Genomic DNA, 25,668 nt, shown 5'->3' with positions numbered 1-25,668 from the left:
ATACAGTGTGGTAGATCAGTCTGCCCTCTCTCTCTCTCTGTATATACAGTGTGATAGATCAGTCTGTCCTCTCTCTGTGTATATACAGTGTGATAGATCAGTCTGTCCTCTCTCTGTGTATATACAGTGTGATAGATCAGTCTGTCCTCTCTCTGTGTATATACAGTGTGATAGATCAGTCTGTCCTCTCTCTCTGTGTATATACAGTGTGATAGATCAGTCTGTCCTCTCTCTGTGTATATACAGTGTGATAGATCAGTCTGTCCTCTCTCTCTGTGTATATACAGTGTGATAGATCAGTCTGTCCTCAATCTGTGTATATGCAGTGTGGTAGATCAGTCTGTCCTCTCTCTGTGTATATACAGTGTGATAGATCAGTCTGTCCTCTCTCTCTGTGTATATACAGTGTGATAGATCAGTCTGTCCTCTCTCTGTGTATATACAGTGTGATAGATCAGTCTGTCCTCTCTCTCTGTGTATATACAGTGTGATAGATCAGTCTGTCCTCAATCTGTGTATATACAGTGTGGTAGATCAGTCTGTCCTCTCTCTGTGTGTATACAGTGTGATAGATCAGTCTGTCCTCTCTCTGTGTATATACAGTGTGATAGATCAGTTTGTCCTCTCTCTGTGTATATACAGTGTGATAGATCAGTCTGTCCTCTCTCTCTCTGTGTATATACAGTGTGATAGATCAGTCTGTCCTCTCTCTCTGTGTATATACAGTGTGGTAGATCAGTCTGTCCTCTCTCTGTGTATATACAGTGTGATAGATCAGTCTGTCCTCAATCTGTGTATATACAGTGTGATAGATCAGTCTGTCCTCTCTGTGTATATACAGTGTGATAGATCAGTCTGTCCTCTCTCTGTGTGTATACAGTGTGATAGATCAGTCTGTCCTCTCTCTCTGTGTATATACAGTGTGATAGATCAGTCTGTCTTCTCTCTCTGTGTATATACAGTGTGCAGGGCCGCCGAGAGGGGGGGGGGAGCGGGTACTAATTACCCGGGCCCGGCATGTCAGGGGGCCCGGCCCGGGCCCTTGCGCTGCTGATTTTTTTAAATTTTTTAATTTTTTTTTTCCAAACGTTTTTTTTTCCTTTCCTTTTTTTTTTTTTTTTGGCGGGGGGGGGGGCTCGGTCGTTGGTGGGGGGAGCAGGCTAGTTTAAAAAAAAAAAAAAAAACATACTCACCTGATCGCGGAGCCGGCATCCCTCCTCTCTGCTGCTCTGTGCTCTATTCAGACTGTCTGAATGCTGGGTGTGATGTCATCATGTCATGCCCAGCATTCAGTCAGTCTGGAGCAATGGAGCACAGAGCAGCAGAGAAGACCAAGAGAGGAGAAAAGGTAAGTGAAGGAAGGAAAACGAGGGGGGCACAGAGGGGTTAAAAAACGGGGGGGCAGCATGACAGAGGGGTTAAAAAATGAGGGGGAGCACAAGGGTTAAAAAACGGGGGGGCAGCATGACAGAGGGGTTAAAAAATGAGGGGGCACAAAGGGGTTAAAAAACGGGGGGGCAGCATGACAGAGGGGTTAAAAAATAAGGGGGGGCACAGAGGGGTTAAAAAACGGGAAAGCAGCATGTCAGAGGGGTTAAAAATTGAGGGGGGAGCACAGAGGGGTTAAAAAACGGGAAAGCAGCATGTCAGAGGGGTTAAAAAATGAGGGGGAGCACAGAGGGGTTAAAAAATGGGAAAGCAGCATGTCAGAGGGGTTAAAAAATGAGTGGGGGCACAGAGGGGTTAAAAAATGGGAAAGCAGCATGTCAGAGGGGTTAAAAATTGAGGGGGGAGCACAGAGGGGTTAAAAAACGGGAAAGCAGCATGTCAGAGGGGTTAAAAAATGAGAGGGGCACAGATGGGTTAAAAAATGGGAAAGCAGCATGTCAGAGGGGTTAAAAATTGAGGGGGGAGCACAGAGGGGTTAAAAAATGGGAAAGCAGCATGACAGAGGGGGTGAAAAAATGAGAGGGGCACAGATGGGTTAAAAAACGGGGCAGTATGGCACAGTGGGGTTAATAAACAGGGGTCAGCATGGCACAGTGGGGTTAAAAAATGGTGGGCAGCATGACACAGTGGGGTTACAAAGGGGGGGGGGAGGCATGGCACAGTGGGATTGAAAAAGGGGGGGAGCAGCATAGTATAGTCTGATGAAGGGGAGCCAGATGAAGGGGGCAAAAACAGCATGGAGGGCACAGTGTGATCATAAGGCATGGCGATGATGAAGGGGCACATTATTGTAATATTGGAGCTGGAGGAAGGCCTAATTATTAATCGTGGGTGCTATTGATTTAACGCTGGGGCTGGCTGTAATTTTCTAAATGTAGCCATTTTTTTTTTCAAAATAGGTCCTTCAACATTTCTGGATCCGGACAAGCCACAACTAAAGAAAGCAGCAGCCACAGGTGGAGAAAGTGAGAAGAACAGGTAGGAGAGAGCAGCACAGTGTGTGAAATGTTGTGATTCTAGTAGGGACAATACCAATTTTTGGTGAATGTTGTGTCCAATGTAAGGTGTAGGCCAAGACTGAACTGTTTGTGTACACACTGCATTGTTTGTATACTACCCTGTGGTGGTAGATGTCCTGAAAGTCAGGAGTGCTTAAACATATGTGACGCTCCGGCGAATTGAGAGCCTAGTGGTTTTTATGTTAGCCACGCCCCAATGGCACGTTTGCCACGCCCCCAAATGCATGACCGCACCTCCCAAAATTTTTGCACTGCCGTTTGGCTAGCCACGCCCCTGAATATATGACCATATACCTAATTTTGGGGCTTACTTCACTATGAGGGGGGCCCCATGAATTTGTTGTACCCGGGCCCTGAATTCTTCTTGGCAGCCCTGACAGTGTGATAGATCAGTCTGTCCTCTCTGTGTATATACATTGTAACAGATCAGTTCTATTTGTGCACCATAGTAAACTGTTTTATTTCTATTCATTTAAATATTTCTTATATTTTCAATTACAATTTTTTTGCCTTTTCTTTTCCAGAAATTGTAAGGGCCATGACCTTTGTGATTAACCAGGGTATGGCAATGTATTGGGGTACATCTCGCTGGAGTGCCATGGAAATCATGGTAAGTGACTCAGATTAGGTGCTTTCAATGCTAACATTCTGAGAGTGTCTGCAAATGATAGTAAAATATAGGCCAACTAGATGTATTTTATAGTAATTACTGGATCAATTTCTTCCTCTTAATCCCTAATCCGTAATTATATGTACAATCGGTGCAACGGGGCTTGCTGCCATGTAAAGGCCAAAGAATATCCCAGAATGTAGCTGTCACGGGCACTAGGAGTCTTTACCCAGTATCACCCGCTGATGGTCTTATCAGAGCAGTAGAGTTGGTATATGATACTCTGGTGGCAGGGTGATAATGGAACTGGAAACAGCAGATGGTTAGAGAATGCTCAGAAAGTCTATGACTAGCAGCACTGGTAAACAATAGGTAACTGAACACGAGGATCCGGGTGGACAAGGACACGTGAGGGTAGTCAGTGGTCTGCGCACGGCAAGTTGTACCACTGCTATAGTGAGAAGGAATGTCCAGGAGTAATAAGGAGGTGGAAGTCAGCGGTCTGCGTATAGCAAGTTGTACCGCTGTCTGTAGTGAAGGAATGGAATCCAGGTGAAGGTAACGGGGAAGTCAGTGGTCTGCGTGTAGCAATTTGTACCACTGCTTATGTGAGAGGATATATGCAACTGGTGACACAGGGAAACAGGAATCAGTGGTCTGCCTCTAGCAAGTTGTACCACTGAATATATATGTGAGGAAGGACACGAGGAGATAAATGCAATGCAGAGTCTACACGGGTAAACTGAACTTGATCCCACGTTGAACTGCACACAATAATAATAATGAAAGAACAGCACTGCACCGATAAACAAAGTCACTAGAATAGTCCAGCAAAAGGAAACACAGTCAATAATAGCAATAGTCTCAGAGGATGGAAACTCCGGAGGAGAACAACTCAGTCCAGATGGATATGCAATACACCAGCACAGTCAATGAGAAGTATGCATACCGTGGTTCAGATGAGCAGGCTGTTAGAGATAGCTGCAGGGATACCTGAGCGGCAGGGAACTGACGAGATGAGAAGTCCTTGCAGAATGGAAGCGGCAGGTAGGTGCAGCGCACTGTAGGTAGGCCAGCAAGGACGACAAAATACTCAGGAAGCAGTAGTATATCGAATTGAACAGCAGGAGACCACGGGACAGCTGAAGCGATGTAGCAGAGCTGGAAGCCGAGGAGCGTAGACTCGATGCTTAACAGGCAAGTTGACACGAATGGACACACTGTAGAAGCAGTAGGCAGCGGGTCAGCTGACGGCAGGTAGAATGCAGACTGGAGCGCTGAGACGAGCAGGACTCTGTAGACACGCTGAAGTAGCTAACAGGAATCAGCTGGAACAGTAGCGATGTAACACAGGAGAGTTGGAGAGATCTGTAACTTGTTAGACACACGGAGGCAGCGGATAGGAATCAGCTGCTGGAGTCACGATGAAACACAGGAGAGTTTGAAGTAATCTGTAACTGTAGATACACGGAGGCAGCGGATAGGAATCAGCTGCTGAAGTCACTAGGAACACGAGGAGTAGAAGTGGTCTGGAAACCACAAACGGCAAACAGGAATCAGCATAAGCCGAACACACGAGGAGGCACTGGAACACCTTCAGAGACTCATGAGGAATGAGACTCCAAGATCAGGCAACGTGGTATTGACCACAGGTGCTTAATATAGGGAGTGTTGCCTGATCAGCCAATTAAGTTAAAGGAACAGAACTGAAGGTTAGAAGGGACTGCACATGTACCTCATTATAATGGACGGACACGGTTCCTAGCTACCTTAGAAGTAGCACTCACAGTCCGGTGAGTGACAGTAGCCATTAATTGATAACCAGAAGAATCGTCAGGCGATGCCAGGGTCAAACACGAGTAATCAGTCCAACAGAGATATTCGGCAACAATGATTGAGCAGAACAAGGCTCAGTAGACTGGCAGCTAACTTTTGGTCTTCCAACACCAGGGCTGGTCTTTTTGCCGATGTGTGCAACGAAATTCATGAGGGAAACATTGCTCCTGAGCAAAAGCTTGCGCATTTCGCATGGGAAGCCTCATTCATACGCAGTAATGTGAAACACTTTGTGTGAGAAGACATCACCCATGAGTAGATGATCGTTACTCATTGGCATAAGCAGAAAATTTGCATACTCATGAACCACTGAGAATGGAGGACTTGTCCCAAGTTTGCATATCAAGATGCCCACCCTATGTAGGATAGTCTTTGAGAAACAGCGAGTATGGCATTTTGGGGAACCACTAATCAGGTAAAGTGCCAGCAAGGGTCCTGATATTACCCATTTTCTTACATGGGGCTTGCAAGGTGCCCCAGGTTTGCCCAGCCGGGGGATAGGAAATGATGCAATGGATGGATGTCAGGAGCAGGTTCCAGGAACTTTCAGCCAAGCTGTAACCTTTTCATTTGATGAGATATTGCAGCTGGTCTCTGAGTGGGTGGAAGTCCAAGAATGAATTACAGATGCTCTTGAACTTGAATATGTGCTGGGGCCCTTGACCGCCTTGATGAAGAACATGCTAGTTTCAAGAAAGGTACATTAAATATATGGTGTACCAGTAGCAGGAATGAGGAAGTTGTACTTGAACATGGAAAGCAACTCAAAAAGGCCCAATATTGTAGTCTGCAAATTTGTTGGAAGGCAGTCCTAGATGAAGATCTTTGTGTTATAGTTGGAGTAAAGATGTTTGAGTTTAATGGATGCTTTGGTGAAGTTCAGAAATCACTGAAAGAGAGCAAAGTCCAGGAAATAGGATAAATTAATGGTCTGAAACCATAATTAGCAAAGAATGGTGTTTGACCAGTGGATTGATTCAGCATTGTTATAAACAATTTGGTAGTTGCCAGTAACTGAGACCAATCAACTTACCAAAAATTGAAGCATGTTCTTAGATTTTATTTAATTTGTGACACTAACACACTTATGGTGATGCACACACAAACACCTTCCTGCTTTTTACCTTGGTTTTATTGTCAGGATAGAAAGGTAATTCCTAACATAAAGTTGCACACACTTTCTTGTGACCTTAATGCTAAAATAACAGAGACCAGCTCTATAGACACCAGACGACTTATACAACATCGGTCACACTGAACAATGAAAACAGACATGTTTAAATAATTTACACTCATCCCACATCCGTAGCTTGAAAGACAGGTGACACTCCCATCTTGCCTTTAAAAGGATTTCTCATCAGGTGCTCTGCTTGATTAGCCTCAGTGCTGACACACCTTGTCAGCCTGCTCTTAGCATTGGAAAAAAACACCTTCAAAACATGAAATCAGACTCTTTACTATTATTTTGTCACACATATGTCCTCCACCAGTATCCCTTTAACCTAGATGCACTACTGTACAAATTTGTAACTCTGTTTGCAGCCTAGCTCTCCAGATTGCAAGTTAAACTCCTCTCTTAGAAACTTGTGGAAAACCACTCCCTTTGTGACACATTCAGTGTCTCCACTTAATTGTGAGTCGTAAGCATTGGAGAGATGCTGTTTTATTTGTAGAAAATTACAAAGGGCCTTTGAAAATCGTGCAGTGAAGTCCGTTCTTTGAACACCCATGGAGGTGGTAGATTTCTTTAACGAAGATTTGGGCTGTCAGTGCGGCTGAGGGAAGGTCTTTCAGAGGAACAAAAGGGTTCTACCTGGTAATTCTATCTATGCTTACAAATATGATATCAAAACCGGGAGAAAATAGCAATTCTGGTATAAAGTCCATAGCAATGGATTGCCATGGCGCAGATGGAAGAGGTAATAACTAAAGGAATCCTACAGCACAAATAAGCAGGTCTGCATTGTTTGTTGGATTGTTAACTACCAATAATGTTGGCTAATGAATTCAAGTGTATTATGGACACCAAAGTGTCCAAAAGTCAAAGCATTGAAAACAACAATCTAATTGGGCCATATCTTTTTTGAACCTCAGGGAAGAAGTGACCTCGCCTGGTAGCTCATGTTACTGATTAGGATTCCTGTTTGTCAGTCACTGGCAGAGTCTTCATGAGGAACCGCCGCAAAGTGGTATGGACTTTGCTGCCAGGAGCCCGCAGGCCGCGGCCCTCTAATTGCCACCTGACATGACTAGCTGGAAAATGAGGGAGGCACCAAATCAGTAGACAAAAGCGGTCTTAGAAAAAGCCGACGGTCGAGGTCACATACACAGGTTCCAATCGAGAGACAAGCTGGAGTTAGGGTCACAGGTACAGTTTCAAATTGAGAGGCAAAAAGAAGTCAATTCACAGTAGTGTTTACACTGCAGCAAGCAGCAGCGAAAGTTAGAGCAGGTAAGACCTGATACTCTGGCAGTGATTACTGCACAGAGTGGGGTTTAAATAGCTAAGAGAGTTTGTCAAATGTCAGGAATCACATGGCAGACACCAGGAAGTGAGATCACATGACTGCAAGCTCTGAGAAATCAAGAAGTGCTAGAAGCAGAGGATGCAGCCTTGAATGGAAATACCGGGCCCTGAGACTGGTAAGTAAAAAACGGATACTGGTGCTGACATGTGACAGCTGCTGAGACAACTGTGTGAAAAAGACAATAAGCCACTGTGGTAAGGATAGCTACTTTTGAAATAATGGTTTCAGGAAGATGAGGTGAGGACTCTGAGGTCTCAAACCGCTTTACTTTATTGAGAGTTTCGGACCAGTATGTTTTGCTGAAACAAGAACAATGCCCACTGTGCAAGCGTGAAGGGAGTTAAGTCACTTAGTAGCTTTGTGGCATTCTAGATTTTTGTCATCTGTAAATACAGTAGAAGGAAATGGAGAATCTTCCAACAAATGTCAACAGGCTTCTTTCATCTCCAATTCCACACGTTTCCTCTGCTGGTAAAATTGTATCCATTTGCCTCTATGACAAAATGGCTCCAAGGAAGCCATTTTGTCAGAGGCAAATTTGTCTGATGCATCTATCAATAAGACAAATGGCAGTGTAGGGCTGGGTGAGCTGGGACTGAAACTCAGGTAAAAGCTTTTATTAAATAGGTGAAGATTTTGAACTCTCTAGTGGAAAATGCAAACCTTGTGGGGCAACGTGGTGATGGGAGCCATGATCTTTGAAAAGCCAATCAAGCACTGAAACATGTTTGCATCTTCTGTAGTAAGCTGTTCATCAATAGCTTTGGCATTGGAAGAGTTCATCTGTAATCCTTGTGGGGACATTATATGGCCAAGGAACTCCAACAAGTCAAAAGAGTGCTCAAAAGATTTTTTTGCAATTTAGGGAAGAGATTATGTAGATATGCCAGGACAATTGGACATGTTTTCTGTGTTCTAAAGGAGTCTGTGAATACATCAGGATGTTATCCATGGGAATCACTACAGATTTATCAAGTAAATTCTTCAACACATCATTAAGTGTTAAATTGTAGTGGTGGTATTGCAAAGGCCAAAAGGTATGACACAGTATTCATAACGGTTATATCTGGTGGAAAATGCAGTCTTAGATTTGTCGTCTGGTCTAACCCGGACCAGATGATATGCCCTCCTAAGATCCAACCTGGTAAAATGTGGGAGCAGATAACGATTCTGTATCGTGATTAAATTTAAGAACATGTGGCCATGGAGAATCCGTGATCTCACTACATTTCCTGGTGTTGTTCCATAAAATATGCATTGATGATGATACATCAAGCAATAAACTTCTCTAGATCATCAGGAGGATTATCCTTAATCTCCTCTTTGAGACCTAAACAAAAATGATGACATCTTTTTGTGATGTTCCAATGTGTGTCGTCTATTCACAAAATTTTAGGATATTCCATCATGCATCCGGAACCTTGCCGTAATTGGGTTAAAAAGTCTTCCTCAGTAGCACAACTGCGAGTATCCTCAAAAGCTGTGGAAAAGGCCTGTAGATAAAGAGGTCAAAAATTAAGAATTGGATCTCCTGGTTCCAGATATGGGGTTGCCCAAGCCAGGCCATCTTCTTCCTGAAGCTTGAGCATCATCTCCACTATCAGGAGTAGGTGCATGGCTTCATTATAAACAACAACTGAGGCATTGGTGGTATTGAGCATGCTCACTACAAATCTTACTGACTTAGCCAATTGGGGTTCAGGTTCCAATCAGACATGAAGAGAAAGTGTCACCGAGGGAACAAAGGCGGCTAGAAAGACATTAGTAAAAAAATAATAAAATAAAACAAAAAAACTCCTGGTGCTATATCGTCCTTGTACAAAGTATATAAAACTGGTAAAACTAGGAGGCTGTGTTAGTTGTGTAAAAATAATTATGGGAAGAATTTTGGAAACGCAATTTCTTTGAGATTATGCCTGTTTTTCCACATTGGATCCCCATTAAATAAGGAGATCTAAGCCCACGTGCTACCAAATAAGCGCCTCACAATATAAAATTTGCTAAGTTAGATTTAGGTGTAAAAAATGTCAATGCAGAATGAAAATACAGAAATTTTTCCAGTAATTATGGAGCGATCTAAAGGGGCAACAGTAGGTATTTAAGAATTGTCATATTCTCCAAGTGATCCATGATACAATGTAGAACAGGGCATTTGCATCTGTACATGGCATTTGGCAGATGGAAATAGTGACACCTGCAATACTATTAGACACTGTATGCATTTTGTGAACATTTCCATGGCGAATCCAAAATCTTTGCTTTAATCAATGGAAATAACTGTAAAATTTGTATTTTTCAAAACTGTGGCACTGTTTAACACAAAGGTAAAACAAGCCTCGACATGTTGATCACTTCACTTACAGCTCGCACCTTGTTGGTATAGTCCATCTTCTAGAGTCTAGTCCTTCTCTAGAGTTCTACTGTAGAGAACTGTATACTTCAGCTCGGTTAATTGTAGCATGACCTGCATCATAGGACACCCTCCTATTTACGACATGTAGGGTGCAGACCAAAAATGAACAAACTTTCTAATTACAGAGTTTCATCTCTTAGTTTGTCACCTCTATCTTGCCAGGAAGCCTATTCTGTGGCTCGCCAGTTTAACCTCATCCCTCCGGTGTGTGAGCAAGCCGAATATCACCTCTTCCAGCGAGAAAAGGTAGAGACTCAACTCCCTGAGCTGTATCATAAGATAGGTGAGTAATTCATTCATCGTTGTAGGACATAACATAGGTGACCATACTGATCCTACTTAGTTCCATTTACCTCCCTTTAATTTAACTTTCTTCCAGGTGTTGGTTCTATGACGTGGTCGCCACTAGCTTGTGGACTAATCACTGGAAAATACTCAGAGAGTGTCCCAGAAAAATCTAGAGCTTCATGTAAGGTAATGCTGGAAAACAGATGAGTACATAAACTGAGCAATGGTAGAGTGGAAAACGGTCACTTTTTTTTTAGATCTTTAGAATGTGCGTACGAAGGGAATCTGATTATCACAAATACCTAATTAGTCACTTTGTGGTATTTATGGACAGTTTTGGACCGTGCATTAACAGTCCTCCGGAGGAATGCAATGGTAGGTGCCCATGAAACAGGGTGTATGCCTCCACGAAGTACCCAAAACTTAGGGCTAGTGGCATACAATACAGATAGCATCCTGGTGACTGATATACAATCCAGAGAGCATTCTAGGAACTTATATACAATGCAGACAGCATCCTAGTGGCCGCCATACAATACAGAGGGCATCTTAGTGCTAAATACAGACTGTATCCTAGTGACAACCATACAATGAGATAGCTGTGACATAGTGATTACCAACATCTATAATCCCGATACTAAACCAGATGATTGTGGCACAAACAACATAGCTCTTTGTAACTCTTCAGGGGTCTTTAGCAAATCAATTTTAAACAATACATTGTAGAGGAATATATAACTTGATATACAGACATAAAAATAATGATCACCAAAGATAGAGAAGATAATAAGTCAACAACTATATGTAGTATAAACTGAAGTCATGTAAAATATTATGTCACCTATTAGACTGTCATGGACCCAAACAGAGGGTTTTGGAATCTCCAATCATCTTTGTGGTTCCATATTTTCTAAACTTCCACATGACTAACCTACACATCTGCAGACGGTAAAATTGTGTTATTATTGTAGTGAGCGTCACGAACACGCTCCCAGTTTTCGTGACTTTGGGGTGTTTGCTGTATGAGGTTACACACGATTCCAGCCCACAGTCTCTCTCTAGCTATCACACAGGTTATAGACCTACTGAATCACCCCCACACAGCTCTCACACCCCCACGCACTTCAGGTTTGCACCACCTATTGAATACGGGCTAGTAGGACCCCAATATACTGTCCCACACTGGCACACAAGGCTTCTGACTACCCACAGGTTAGCAAGGCCCACCCCAGCAATCAAAGGGTTAACTCTTCACACCTCCAGACTGTTACACAAATGTAAATGCCAGCACACACTAGGCTTGTTAGTCAAATGTATAAACAAATCGCACACCGGCATTCAAAGAGTTAACTTGGTCGAGCTATATTCTTCTTAACAGGCTAAAGGATTCGTTAGAGTATCAAGGACGCCACTTACCAAATTTATAGATTTAATATACAAAAGTACAGAGCATTCAGATATAAAAAAAAACAATTAATAAACAATTGACAGAACATACACAAGCAAAAACAGTTTAAAATAAAAGGGGTTAAATTCAGAGTATAACTTACATGAGTTGTATAATCTGTGCCATGAGAAATTGGCTTGAAAGATGGACAGCTTACCAATGTGGATTGATTTTCCCAAAAGACTGACAATTTGTTGTAACTGGTCTCAGCTTTTTAAAGACACCTTTACACCTTTCCCCACCTCCAGTGGGGGGTTGTGGTCTATGACACTTTTTCAATCATCATTTGCATGTTGCCTGATTTACTACCCAATTCTACTATGTGACCTAACTTTTCTGTGGAGCGTCAAACACACCCAATTTTATTATTAATAGATCCCTTATGAATTTACACATCTACTGAAATCAAACAAGCCTAGGTATAGGGTATTAATTGAGCTTATACTCATTTCCTCAACTTCTCTGTGTGGCAGAATTCTTAATTTGACATATGAGCTGCCCTTCATCATGTTATTGAGGAATCTGAGGTTGATCACTACTTTTATTGATTTTAGGTGGCATATTTTAAAACTGAATTATTCTTGCCTATATACTATAGCCAGCACATGGTCTCTTTGAGCCAGACACCATGCTGAGCGGTTCCTAAAAGTCTATTCAGGTGTCAAAAATCCATCTCAGGCCAGGATATATTCTCTATGTTCACGACAGTGAGTTATAATTTTGATGACAAGGATTTTAAAACTTAGTTGATATAGGCATCCAGAACATAATATGATCTACAGAACCACCACCAAGTAGGTCCACTCATTGCGTTCACTGACAACACAACTTGAACTCAAAGGCAAAAAAACATTGAGTTTATAGGGAAGAAGTTAAAATATAAAGTTGGGTGACTGAGAAGCACTAAGATTCATCTGTGAAAGTATACATTAAATGACTTACCATTTCCAGGGAGAACCAGATAATACTTTACCTAAAAAAAATATTCACATTTCTGCATTTGTTCTGTTAAAGGGGTATCTACCTTCAGTCGACTTTCACTTATTGGCTTGTGCAAGCCCTCCTGCAACTTTTACTAAACATATTGCTTTAACTTTCTGTGGTGTTCTGCCATATATTTATACAAGGCAGGGATACAACACACAGCTTCTCTATGGGTGTAACTGGATCCAGTGCAGAGAACAGAGCCTTGCCATAAGTGATGATTTAAGTACGTGGCTGAAGAACACAAAAGGAAGCCTGAACGATAAAGCCATGTATATAGTAAAAGCTACATGCATAAGACACTAAATAAAGTCATCAATACTCATTTATTGGCCATACTGAAAACCTAAATACAGGGTGATAATAGTCACTGACATGTAATGTATCATGGACTTGTGTCTAGGGATACCACTGGCTGAAAGAAAAAGCTGCGAGCGAAGAGGGGAAAAAACAGCACTCAAAGGTGAAGGACTTGCTCCCCATCGCCGAGCGTCTGAACTGCACCGTCAGCCAACTGGCTATTGGTAAAGGACAACTTTCTTTGTTATCTCCATCCTTACATTAATAAATGTTCTTTTAGTTGTGACAAACAAGTTCTTCTTCCAGCATGGTGTCTACGCAGTGAAGGAGTAAGTTCTGTTCTTCTGGGCGTCTCCAATTGCGATCAGCTTCTTGAGAACTTGGGGTCCATCCAGGTGAGTTGTGGCTCCCATATGTCTTTGACAGTGATATTCTCTATATGAGGGAGAACAGTAGTTTCTGTATTCTGTGACACCTTGCAATGACGCAGGTAGAACGCTCTCTGAGTGACCGCTGAGTTCAAATAAAATATCCACCATAGAGCCCAATGGAATAGCATTGTAATGGCCAGGATCAGAATACATCTGTTTGTGTGTTTGTTTTCAAAATAATAAATGATGAGATGCTCGGGCTCGGTTCTCTGAGAACTGAGTCCACCTGAACTTCGCCGATCCGAGTACTGAGTCGAGCTGGATCAGTACTTTTGCGCGCCTACGGAAGTGAAAAAGAGGCAAAATGTCATTGTTGCGTCGTCGGATCTCGCAAGTTTGGAATTCTATAAGTACCGCCCTCCACGGCGATCCAGCGCCATTTCACAGAGAGAACACGGTTCTTGGCAGTCTCTAGTGCAGTTGGGCAGCGTCATATCTAAAACAGAAAAAGGAGGCGTGGCAGTTTTCTTAAAAGTCTCCAGTGACATTCTACTAAGTTATAGCTCACACAGAAACAGGAGAGGTCCCAGCGTTGTTGACAGTCTACAGTCTACGTGGCATTGCTCCTTTGCTAATTGTCATTGCTGAAATAGAAATAATAGGGCTGGCAGTGTTCTTCAAAATCTGCAGTCACATTGTACTGTGTTATCAAAATGGATTCACAGCAGTACACAGAAGACCAGGAGCATCAAGCAGCTGCTGGCACCTGTCAAGATGATAGTAATCCCTCTATGTCATCTGCTAAAGCCTATGTTAAAGTGCATAGTGTTTTTAAGTCAGGGAAACAAAAATGTAAAAAACACCTTTTACCTTGGTAAAGAAAAAAAGACCTGTAATCCAGGCAAAGTTATCTGCAGAAAAAAATGTAATTGCCAACATGCCATTCTGCACACGCAGTGGCAAGGAAAGAATCAGGCATTCGCCTTTCTCTAGGAGTGCTAGTTCTGCAACTGTCACTGAGGCATCTTCTTGTCAGGTCAGTCATGACCAAACAAGACCTTGTCATTCTGACTCAAAAAGTGGTGCCCACATGCTTTTACGTGTAAAAGCCATGCTGGAAGAACAGTAAGGCATTAGAAGAAAATGTATGTTCAGATTCAGAAATGACACAAATCCCCGATGAAAGTCTATCCATGAGTACTATGTGTAAGCCTGACCTATCTGATACTGTACCCATAAAGAAGCCTCCATTCAGTATTTCTGCAGATGTGTGGATGAGCAGTCCAAGTGTAGTCGGTGATACACAAATTGAGGATGCCACTTTATAATTGCAACAGGATGAGGAGGATATTTGTGTAGCTGACGATGGCGCTAATGAGGATGTTGATGAGGATGATGTTGTTTGTGTAAGTCCTGCACGTGATAAGAAGAACGCCATTGTCATGCCTGGGCATAAGACCAAAAAATCCACCTCTTATGTGTGGAATTATTTTTACCCAAATCCTGACAACAGTTGTCTAGCCATTTGTAGCGTTTGTAAAGTCACAGTCAGTAGAGGTAGGGACCTTAACGATCTAGGAACCTCATCCATATTACGCCATTTGAAGCGAGTTCATGACAGGCTGTTGGGAAAATCTGAAAGTTATGCTAAAAAAATAACAACAAGCAGTCCAGCATCAGCTAGGTCCCTTCTCTCAGCTAGATCCCGGCAACTGCAATCTACATCCTCCTCAATATCCTCAGTAGCGAGCGGATTTAGTCCTGCATCCAAGTTGCTAAGACTAGATGACTCCTCCACTATCCTGGATTCCCCAGAAGAATTCTTGACTGTTAGTCCCACTACTGCTGCTGCTGGGGGTGGATCTTCAACCCATAAGCAGACCAAGAAAAAGACTACTGGTAGTTTACAACAATTGACTGTTAAACAATCCTTTGCAAGAGGAAATAAGTATGAAAGCTGTCACCCAGACGCAAATCGGATCACATACGCCATGGCGACTATGCTGGTATTAGATCTGCGTCCAATATCCACTATTAATGCAGCTGATTTTAGACAGTTACTTGAGGTCTTGTGTCCCCGTTACCAAATTCCATCACGACACCATTTTACTAGAAAAGCTATTCCTCACCTCTACCAGAAGGTTCGTAAAAATGTAATATTGGGCTACAAAATGCCATTCTACCCATTGTACACTTAACCACAGATATTTGGACAAGCGGAACTGGGCAAACTAAAGATTATATGACTGTGACAGCCCACTGGGTTGGAGATTCGCCTTCACCAGCAGGAAGAGCAGCAGCATGTACCCAAGAACGTTACATTTTTCAGAGGCTGGCGCCTCTGTGTATCACCGGCTTCACTAAGAGGCAGACAGCTGACAATCTGTTACAAAAAGTAATCTATAACAGGTAAGGGAGAGAAGGAGGGAAGTCTGTCGCACCAGTGTTAGAGAACAATATACTCACTATTACTAAATAAGACCAATCTTTCTATTGCATTTGTGTGGAGTACCACCAATAACTACAGTAGTATCTAACATCTATGCATCCCAGAACATATTCGCTTGCAGGTCTGGGGTATTTAAGTGTCTTACAATGCCACTACTACCCCATTGTCTATGGCCACTAGTGTTGGAATGTGGTGTCTGAAACTGCCTTGTAAAAGTGTTATTAAGAAGAGAAACAAAAATGTATTTTAGTGGATTCCAAAGAAACACTTGTCCAATGTTAGCTCAAGAACGGAGGGTCCATTCCTTTCAAAAGTAATTTGTGGGAGGCTAAGGACAACATAAGCCAGCTACAAATCCTCTTTCCTCCTGACTGTAGGCCAGTTGGGATGAGACTCAACTTTTCTTTGCAAAATGGTATAACATTACTACAGATGCTTGGGTGTTGCATATTGTATAACAACATGTCACTGACAAAAATGCAATGTCACCAGGGAATTACTTGGTGTCCCTAGATTTGTAGGACAATTATCTTTTTATAGCTGTTCCACCTTTAGCATTCTGAGTTCCTGAGGGTGGCAAATCACTCCCTTTTGTAATTTCCATTGCACCCAGTGTTCACCAAAGTGATGTTAGCTGTGGCTGCTTTTCTGAGGCAATTGCAGATTACACTGATCCCTACAATTAGCTAATCAGAGTAGAGTCTGAGAAGAAACACTCCAAAATGACATCTTTACAGTCTACCAAACACTGACATCTAGTGTATTAGATGAATTGAACAATATCTTAGTTCTCACTAACTCAGGAGTTTTGATATCTCTTGTTTTCAATGTAGCTATTGACATAAACTTTCTTCCATTAGATAGGACAAATATTGGTATATATTCTTATTGCTGTGTCCTGAGACAACTCATTTTAGTCCTGAGGCTATTTTTCGGCATGCCTGGAAGAGGTCTCCTTAGGTCATATGATAACTACATGCTTTTTTCTTACATTCTTGAGATAAACTGCAACAATCATTGGACAACGGGGTTTGTATACTAAAACTGGATAAAACCTTTCTACTTTGGCTAGAGGCAAAATACCTGGAGAAGGGAAGACCGCTGGCTACACCAGAATAGGTGATCCTTGCCACAGAAACAAGCTAGAGAAGCTTGGAAGCGCACCTGCATTTTTTATCAACTGATCAGGTCTGCACGAGAGGCAAAGATGTCCTCAAAACAGTGAAAGCTAAAAGCTATCTTACATGCCCATGGTAAAAAAAATAACTTCAAGTGCACTCAAAGAATTCTGCAACTGTATTGTACATTATCTGTCAATAAGGGACCAGAAATGGAACCCTTCTAAACAATTTCTCAGCTTTTGTGGATATTTTAAAGCTGCAAAAAGGCTTAAGCCCAAAATCAGATGTCCAAGTCTGCTGTTGGATCTTAATATTCTACCTAAGTCAATAACAAAGAACCTTTACAAGACCATCTTTCTGTTGGCAACTGCCACCTCAAGGTGTATAAGTGGGCTTCAGACCTAATCATGTAGAGGAACTCTTCCGAAAATTGTCGGCCATGGGATTATCATAAAGTCCAACTATGCTTTTGTTCCTAAGGTGGCATCTTCCTTTCACAGAGATCAGGAGATTTCACTCCCAACGTTTTGTCAAAATCCTTCAAACAATGAGGATAAAAAAAGGCGCCAGACATTGGATACTAAACATTGCTTCCTGGCGTATTTATCGGCTATTAGCCCATACAGAGATAGACTCTTCCGTTGTTGCCTTGATATAGCACAGAACAGAAAGGGCAAGAATACACCATTGCTCGATGGCTGGTTCCAAAGAGACTCAAGACTACTCCTACCAAACACATGTCCAGAAACTGGAGGCATCACAATAGAACGGATGTGCCTGGCCACCACATGGTTCTCATCCAGCACCTTTGTTCGATATTTGTTCCCAATTGTAAAGCGCTACGGAAATTTCTGGCGCTATATAAATAAACAAGTTAACCCGTGCATGATACTCATGCATTCTAGTCAAATCAAGCTACTTAAGGTCTTAAAAAGGTTCTTGTCATGCATTTGGACCTAGCCCAGGCCTCCTCAGGGGAAGAGCGTTAGTTCCCGACGCAAGTGGCCTTTTTAATGTGTGTTCATGAGGTAAAATTACCTCACGAAAATGAGTTTGACCCCTCAACTCATAAATTTACCCTTTACTACCCCTCCCACAGGGGGAAGGGGGGATGATGGAAGTTAACTAACTTGAATATTCTAATTTTTTTGTCAAATAATGTCAGTATACCAAATTTCAGGTCAATTGGATGAGCCCTTTCTGAGAAAATAGTTTTTTCCACACACACACACTAACGCACGCCTCTACACATGTGTATTCATGAGGTAAAATTACCTCACGAAAATGAGTTTGAGCCCTACCAAATTTCAGCCCTTTTTGAAAAATTTTTCCCACACACACTAAGAATTTAGTAGGTCAGTGTATAACTCTGCCCAGCAGGTGGCGCTGCAACTTGGTTTTATTTTTCCACACACAGACAGACAGACGCCACTAAGCATTTATATATTAGATGATGATGATATTACTGCTTGGGTCTAAAATCCTTGAGAGCTGCATTTTTGTTTGTGTGGGGCAAATCAAGCAATGATTGATGTCTTCCCCATTGTTAAGACACCGCTTTTCTAGGTCTCTCATAGGGTCCACAGTATACTAGTTTCCTTCCCTTAAATTAAATAAGGAAGCTTATGACCATGAATTTCAGTTGGTTTGCTTTGGCCTTTTCAAAACACTGAAGACATGGTGGGTGTGGACTGTCTTTTGAATAAGACTAAGAGATGCCATTGGATGGTCATACCAAGGGACAGGACATAACCTATTTTGTTGCGTATGCTGCTGAATAACTCAGAGAAAAGGAATAAGCTCAAGTTCATCTTTTCCCCATCAGATATCATTCTAAAAATAAACCGTTCTTTGTGAATAGAGCTTTACATTGTTGGAGGTTTGGAGAGAGAATGATAACATTCTCATTGCCATCTTGGTAGCTGTATGGTGATGCCACCCTTGGATACAGCCATATGTCAGATGGCTAACTCTGCTTTGGATTGAGTAATCCTGTGGTGTTGACATAAGAGTTTTATAGCACCCATAGGATCATTTGACAATCCAGTACTGCTCTATTAGATCTCGGTGTACAGTAGAAACTTTTTGATTAAGAGTCTTTTCAGAACAGAATCCAGGTTCACGTGGTCCCACCCACACTTTGGCTAAGCCATGGCCCCCATATTATACTAGCATTGCCATAATATTATGATATATTGTCCCCTCATTGCACCAGCAGTTTCCTACATTATGCCAGCTGTGCCCCATATGAAACTGGCAGTGTCACATATAATAGAAGCAGCCCAATATTGTCCCAACAGTGTTCCAAAATTATACCAGTATGGCCAAAATTTCACCAGTATCGCCAATTATACCAGCAAAGCCTCATAGCAAAGCAGGCCAGAGCATTGGCTGCCTGATGGTTAAGCCCTGTTTATTGACACATTATAAAAATGATAAGGCGTGCAGAAATAACAGGAATGATGGCCTTTCTCACACGAGAGCACAATCTCAGCAGACGAGAGGGACTGAAACACATTGCTAGAAAACCTGCAAGATAACATTTAGATGTCACATTCCTTTGCTCGCCTCTGGTAACCACCTCTCACTCCAGCCTACAGGACTTCTCCCGTGTTGCTCCACACTTATGGAATTCCCTACCACACCCAATCAGACTTGCCCACAGCCTTCCATCCTTTAGACGCTCTTTGAAAACCCATCTCTTTTTAGAGGTGACATTATCCCCAATAACACTATTCACACTAAAATACCCTCACAGCTGTCCCAATCTCCACTCTGAACCACATTTGCTCCTCTTGTTTCAGCTGTGCCCTCTTCCACTTAAAATGTTAGCTCTCTAATGAGCAGGGTCCTCCATACACTTTGATTTCACGTCTACGTTTATTTTGTCTACCTTGTATGTCACGGTTTTACGTATGTACTGTTTTCTCCACTGTACAGCGCCTCGGAGCACTGTGGCGCTTTACAAATCTACGATAATAATAAAAACAGTGTTTAATGTTATGGTGGGTCTAGTTGTTACAGGATTAGGCTCTACGCTTGCTTGAAGAGGTGTTTTAAGAAGAGTCTTGAGCGTCTTGAAACACTAGGAGTATCTGGTCTAGTAAAGAAGAGATCCATACAATGACAGAGCTTAGCCTCTCTATCATGTCTCTAACTTGTGGAAGGAGGGCAATACTGGTATATTCAGTGATAGGATTATACTTTTATATACATCATTTGAGGGTCTTTTCTTGCCTACTGTACAGCTCCCGTTTTCCTAACTCTGGTGCTGACTATGAAATAGACAGGGCTAGAGATCTAATTGACTATCTTGCTGTAGTTGGCTCAGCTGCCAAGCTCTCCATTTGATTGCCACAGATGTATGGCGTAAAGATAATTCTTATCAATATTATTTCTCTAATTCCAGGTTCTGTCCCAGATGACGCCTCAGGTCATAGGAGAGATCGACCAGATTCTTGGCAATAAACCCAACATAAAGAAAGATTCCCGCGCATGAGGACCTCCTCTCCGCATTACAGAACTGTGATGGGTCCTTTAAGACTGGAGACATAGGATATATGAACTTATGCTCGCCTGGTGCATGGTCCCCCACTCTGGCAGTGCTGAGAGAGCGGGAGGAGAACATTTTAACCAGCAATAAGGGGAGGAAAATCAGTTGCCTGCTTAGTACTATGGGGTCAATACATGCATTACTTCATGTCACCCTGCAAAGGGAGGGGCAGGGATTTAAAGACTTAACTAGCGCAGTGGAAAAAGGTCACAAGCTTGGAAATCACATTAAATAGGAGAGGGACAGATTCAAATCTCCCTTCTGTTACCTTATGAAAAAAGGGGCAGACTTATAGATCCCTTTTGCCACCCTATGAGGAGGGGCATTGTTATAGCTTCCTTCTGTCTGTTTCAGCCTATAAGGGGAGGGGCTGACTCATAGTTCCCTTCAATCTCTGTCTCTTATAGGAAAAATTAGAGGGAGGAGTAGACCCATAGCTCTCTTCTATCATTGGGTCACCTTATAGGGGGAATAACAGGCTCCCTTCTGTGTCACCCTATAGGGAAGGGACAGACCCCTAGCTCTTTTATATCTGTATCACTCTATAGATGGGGGGCAGACTTGGCTGCCTTTTGTCTCTGTCACCCATTAGAGCGAGGGGCAGACTCATCGCGCCATTCTGTGTGACAATATCTATGTAGAAATGGCAACGTTTTAATATTGCTTTATAGTCTCACTGGCCTCCATTACTAATATTGTACATATATCCTTAGCCTTGTAGGCATTACATAGTGTTAGATTAACTATATTTCCCCTTTATGAGTAACAAAAGAGCATGTTCCTGAACATGAATCTCATCAGTGCTAAAGTGCATGATCACAAATGCAGCGCCAATGCCCGTCAACCCACCGCGTGATCACCGGCTATATAACATAATTGCCAGCAGTCTTATTAGGAGAGGATAGAGCAACACACCTAAATAGGAAGACCAAGCTCCGTGCTATATGTAAAACCTTGAATAGGTCATTGTCTTGCTGACTGGGGGGTTCATTTATGATCAAATGGCCCATTTTCTTCCACCCTGCTCACGGCCCACATTCTAAAGTCCTGTGGAATTGCCCATCTATAAAGATACCTTTGTATATTGCTCACTGTGCTTCCCCTCTGAAGTGGATGCACAGGTTATGAAGTCTCCTTAAAGCCCTGCTAATTAGACCCTTGTTATTGCATTTTTTGGCCTCTGGAAAGCAAAGAGGTTGGTTGTTTTACATATGGATTTTGTAAGTTTAAATAATTGATTTACTTTTGCCAAACTGTGGACCAGTTTAGCTTCTGTGCCAAACAGAGCTCCAGTAAAAGTAATGGTTGTTGTTAAAATAATGGATGTACGGCATCCTGGTTATGGTTTAGTGCTCTGGCCTAATGTGGCCATTTTTTCATGTTTCGGCTTAATCCTTTGTCAATACCGAACCGAATCCAAGCCTGCTTTATTTATTAATGTAAAGACAAGCTTCCTTAGCTTCCCCCAGTAACCAAGCCAACGATGCCATTCTCACTATCATGCTGGTGGCCTGCCAAGAGTGCCGGAAATGTGGAAGTGACGTTTACACGACCGTGACATTATTTCCGCTTCTCTAAACACCACCCAAAGTTAATGGCAGGTTGACCAACATGGGAGTTAGGACTGGACCGCTAGTTCTATTCAGGAACACTGCAAATATCCTCTCCTCCTCTAAGTTCCAGTGTCAGACGCTGATGTGGACCACCAGCACAATGTATTGTTATATATAAGCAACTTGCTGACCTGCTAAGTAATCAGATGCATGGACTTGTATATAACAGTATAGACACTAATGAACTGGTATATGGACATCCGTATGGGCACCCAGATGAACTGCTATAAAGATATTGGCTCTCTCCTGGGCTCTTATTTAATGTATGGGCACTTTAGTTGACTAGGAAACTGCTGTTGATATATGTGTATATGATAGTATGGGCACCCTAGTGGGCTGGTATGTAATTACATGGAAACTGCAGTTGGCTGTATGTATATGATAGTATGGGCACCCTAGTAGGCTGGTATGTAATTACATGGAAACTGCAGTTGGGGCTGTATATGATAGTATGGGCACCCTAGTAGGCTGGTATGTAATTACATGGAAAATGCAGTTGGCGCTGTATATGATAGTATGGGCACCCTAGTGGGCTGGTATGTAATTACATGGAAACTGCAGTTGGCGCTGTATATGATAGTATGGGCACCCTAGTGGGCTGGTATGTAATCACATGCAAACTGCAGTTGGGGCTGTATATGATAATATGGGCACCCTAGTGGGCTGGTATGTAATTACATGGAAACTGCAGTTGGGGCTGTATATGGTGATATGGGCACTATAGCGGGCTGGTATGTAATCACATGGAAACTGCAGTTGGTGCTGTATATGATGATATGCGCACCCTAGTGGGCTGGTATGTAATTACATGGAAACTGCAGTTGGGGCTGTATATGATAATATGGGCACCATAGTGGGCTGGTATGTAATTACATGGAAACTGCAGTTGGGGCTGTATATGATGATATGGTCACCCTAGTGGGCTGGTATGTAATCACATGGAAACTGCAGTTGGGGCTGTATATGATGATATGGGCACCCTAGTGGGCTGGTATGTAATCACATGGAAACTGCAGTTGGGGCTGTATATGATGATATGCGCACCCTAGTGGGCTGGTATGTAATTACATGGTAACTGCAGTTGGGGCTGTAAATGATGATATGGGCACCATAGTGGGCTGGTATGTAATTACATGGTAACTGCAGTTGGGGCTGTAAATGATGATATGGGCACCCTAGTGGGCTGGTATGTAATCATAGGAACAGGCTGTTGGGGCTGTATACAATAGTAAGGGTACCATAGTGAACTGTTATATGATCATCGTCATCATCATTTATTTATAGGACGCCACAGATTTTGTAGCTCCAGTTAATCATCTTACAGTTATGATGACCATCATACAGATATGTCATACATGAATATAATAAACATAACAACACATACATGAATATACTGGCTGGTATATAATCCTGTATATCATAAGCACTTTGCCTATTTCAGACAAATGGTAACACTTAGCCGTGAATTACAATAGAATGAAACCCAGATTTATTTTCTAATTGAGGATGCAGGTTTTGTCAGAACCTGAAAATAGTGCATTCAGCAGATTCAGTCAAGGCCTTTTATCTAGTGAGATGGCCTGTGCGACAATGCACTGAGGAACCCGGTCAGTCAGCAGCATCCTCACCCTCTGCAACCAATGAAACGTTTGGATCCCTAACAAAATCACAATTTTTGTGAATCTAAACGAATGCATAATTGTGAGAACATGTATGTGGGTCACAATAATACACACATCACCATGAACAATCATTTGCTCTTTCCTAAACAAAGCCATGTGCCCTAATATGAGAAGCAAAAGTAGCAAAGACAGTGACATTATATAAGACAATGACATTATAACATAGAAAAATCTGCTTAGCACTGCGAGATCTTAAAAGACCCACGTACATTAACAAGCAGTAGGAAACTGTTGTAACCTTTTTTTTATTCTCCTTCTACAGTGCCAGCATCCACATTTCTTTCTATACTAATAGAGGGCCTCTGTGTTAGACTCGCACTCATTTCAGTAATGCAGCCTTAAAGTATCTTTCTCTAAACAAATTGTGGTGACGGGTGAACTTTAAAGCTGTGAGACCATCTATTAAATAGTCAACCACCCCCCACCCTCCTAGCTGGAGCCCCTTGGGCTGCTACATTCGTTTTTTTGTTCAGGGCTACTCCAGTCTTTTTAAAGTCCCGAACAAAATTCAGGGGGTTGCAGTTTATGATTGTCCTTCCGCTAACTCCCCCTCCGCTGCCATTATATGTTTTAAACTCTCTCTCTCTCACTTGTTCTCTTTCTCGCTCTCTCTCGGTATATAATCTTTATATATTCAGGTAATAGGGCCTTTGTGAGCTGCAGAAAACCTGTGTCAGAAATTTCTTAGCTTATAGAGTACAGATTTTTAAGATCATCCCTTGTCTGTTACAGTAACCAGAAATAGTATTGAATTGATACATTTATACTACTAAAAGCAAATAAGTGTAAGGATAGTACATAGCAGTGATGTAATACACCACATCAAACACAAGATGGCAGCAGAGACATGCACATTAATACAATAAGGTAGATTAGCTCAGAACTCTTATTATGCCAAAAGGTCCAAGTGGTGACATGACATTTTGGAATATGGGCATCACATTTAGCACTGCTTTGTTTAGAAGCCCAACCATATCAGGGATCATCACTGGCACAGAAAGTAGAATTGTCCTTTAAATAGATTAGAAATTGCCTCGGTGTCAACATTCAGAACCCATCAGTGAACAAAGGCAAAGTCTTACATTGTAGAACTGAGCTGGGGTCCAGCTTTCTAGTGTGCATCACATTTTCCAGCTCTAATTACAGCCAGAAAATCTACTAATGGAAGGTAACTATGGGTAAATAGCTGCGGAGACTTCACTTATTTAATGGGCTATATCATGTTTTCTGACATTTTACAGGTGTGTATATGGCCTTAGAGCATGAAGCAATAACAATTTATTGACTAGATCAATTAAAACATTGTAATAATACTGATAATGACCGTTTTCATCAGCCAGAAAGTTTGGGCTTATGAGAAATATACAAAGCAATGCTATGACATTGTATAACAGAAAGGCAGAAAATTCATTGCTCAAGCGTGCTTCTAAAACAATAAATTGAGAAATCAAATAAATGAGAAGTATTATTGGAGCTTGTGTCTTTTGTTTTGTTTGAGTATGTTTGTGCAATAACCTGTACTGATTTTAAATCACTTTTTGACCTCAGTATAAGATTAGTATGTAGTAAGTGGTGTGAGATCCCTGCTGCTGTGTGACCTGTCTACTGACACAGTGCAGGGAGGTGAGAGAACTGTACAGAGCACAAACCAGTCTCCTGCTCTTACCCCTGACATTAGTGTGTAGTAAATGATGTGAGATCCCTGCCGCTGTGTGACCTGTCTACTGACACAGTGCAGGTAGGAGAGAGAACTGTACAGAGCACAAACCAGTCTCCTGCTCTAATCCCTGACATTAGTGTGTAGTAAGTGGTGTGAGATCCCTGCTGCTGTGTGACCTGTCTACTGACAGTGCAGGGAGGAGAGAGAACTGTACAGAGCACAAACCAGTCTCCTGCTCTAACCCCTGACATTAGTGTGTAGTAAGTGGTGTGAGATCCCTGCTGCTGTGTGACCTGTCTACTGACACAGTGCTGGGAGGAGAGAGAACTGTACAGAGCACAAACC

General features: G+C 42.2%; 1 protein-coding gene and 1 long non-coding RNA gene across 5 annotated transcripts in view; one reads left to right on the top strand and one right to left on the bottom strand.

Moving 5' to 3' along the window:
* The window catches only part of KCNAB3 (potassium voltage-gated channel subfamily A regulatory beta subunit 3), a 77,733-nt gene extending 52,597 nt beyond the window's left edge, over positions 1 to 25,136 (top strand). For all 3 annotated transcript variants that reach the window (XM_075206456.1, XM_075206457.1, XM_075206455.1), the window contains 6 exons: positions 2,993 to 3,078; positions 10,018 to 10,138; positions 10,235 to 10,329; positions 12,978 to 13,098; positions 13,181 to 13,269; positions 20,225 to 25,136. In XM_075206456.1, the coding sequence (XP_075062557.1) occupies positions 2,993 to 3,078; positions 10,018 to 10,138; positions 10,235 to 10,329; positions 12,978 to 13,098; positions 13,181 to 13,269; positions 20,225 to 20,314 (602 nt within the window). In that variant the 3' untranslated portion in view covers positions 20,315 to 25,136. The remainder of the gene's footprint in view (positions 1 to 2,992; positions 3,079 to 10,017; positions 10,139 to 10,234; positions 10,330 to 12,977; positions 13,099 to 13,180; positions 13,270 to 20,224) is intronic.
* Positions 1 to 25,668, bottom strand: part of LOC142151123 (uncharacterized) — a 53,346-nt gene that overhangs the window by 23,136 nt on the left and 4,542 nt on the right. Inside the window, exon 4 of one of the 2 annotated variants that reach the window (XR_012691151.1) lies at positions 4,888 to 5,803. The exons of the other annotated variant lie outside the window; for it this stretch is intronic. This is a non-coding gene — a long non-coding RNA (uncharacterized LOC142151123). Of the gene's footprint in view, positions 1 to 4,887; positions 5,804 to 25,668 lie in introns of those variants that run through there. 2 annotated transcript variants of the gene reach the window in all.

Source organism: Mixophyes fleayi, chromosome 4 (assembly GCF_038048845.1).
Source record: "Mixophyes fleayi isolate aMixFle1 chromosome 4, aMixFle1.hap1, whole genome shotgun sequence".
NCBI classification, from domain to species: Eukaryota; Metazoa; Chordata; class Amphibia; order Anura; family Limnodynastidae; genus Mixophyes; species Mixophyes fleayi.
This window is presented reverse-complemented; position numbering and strand designations above follow the sequence as displayed.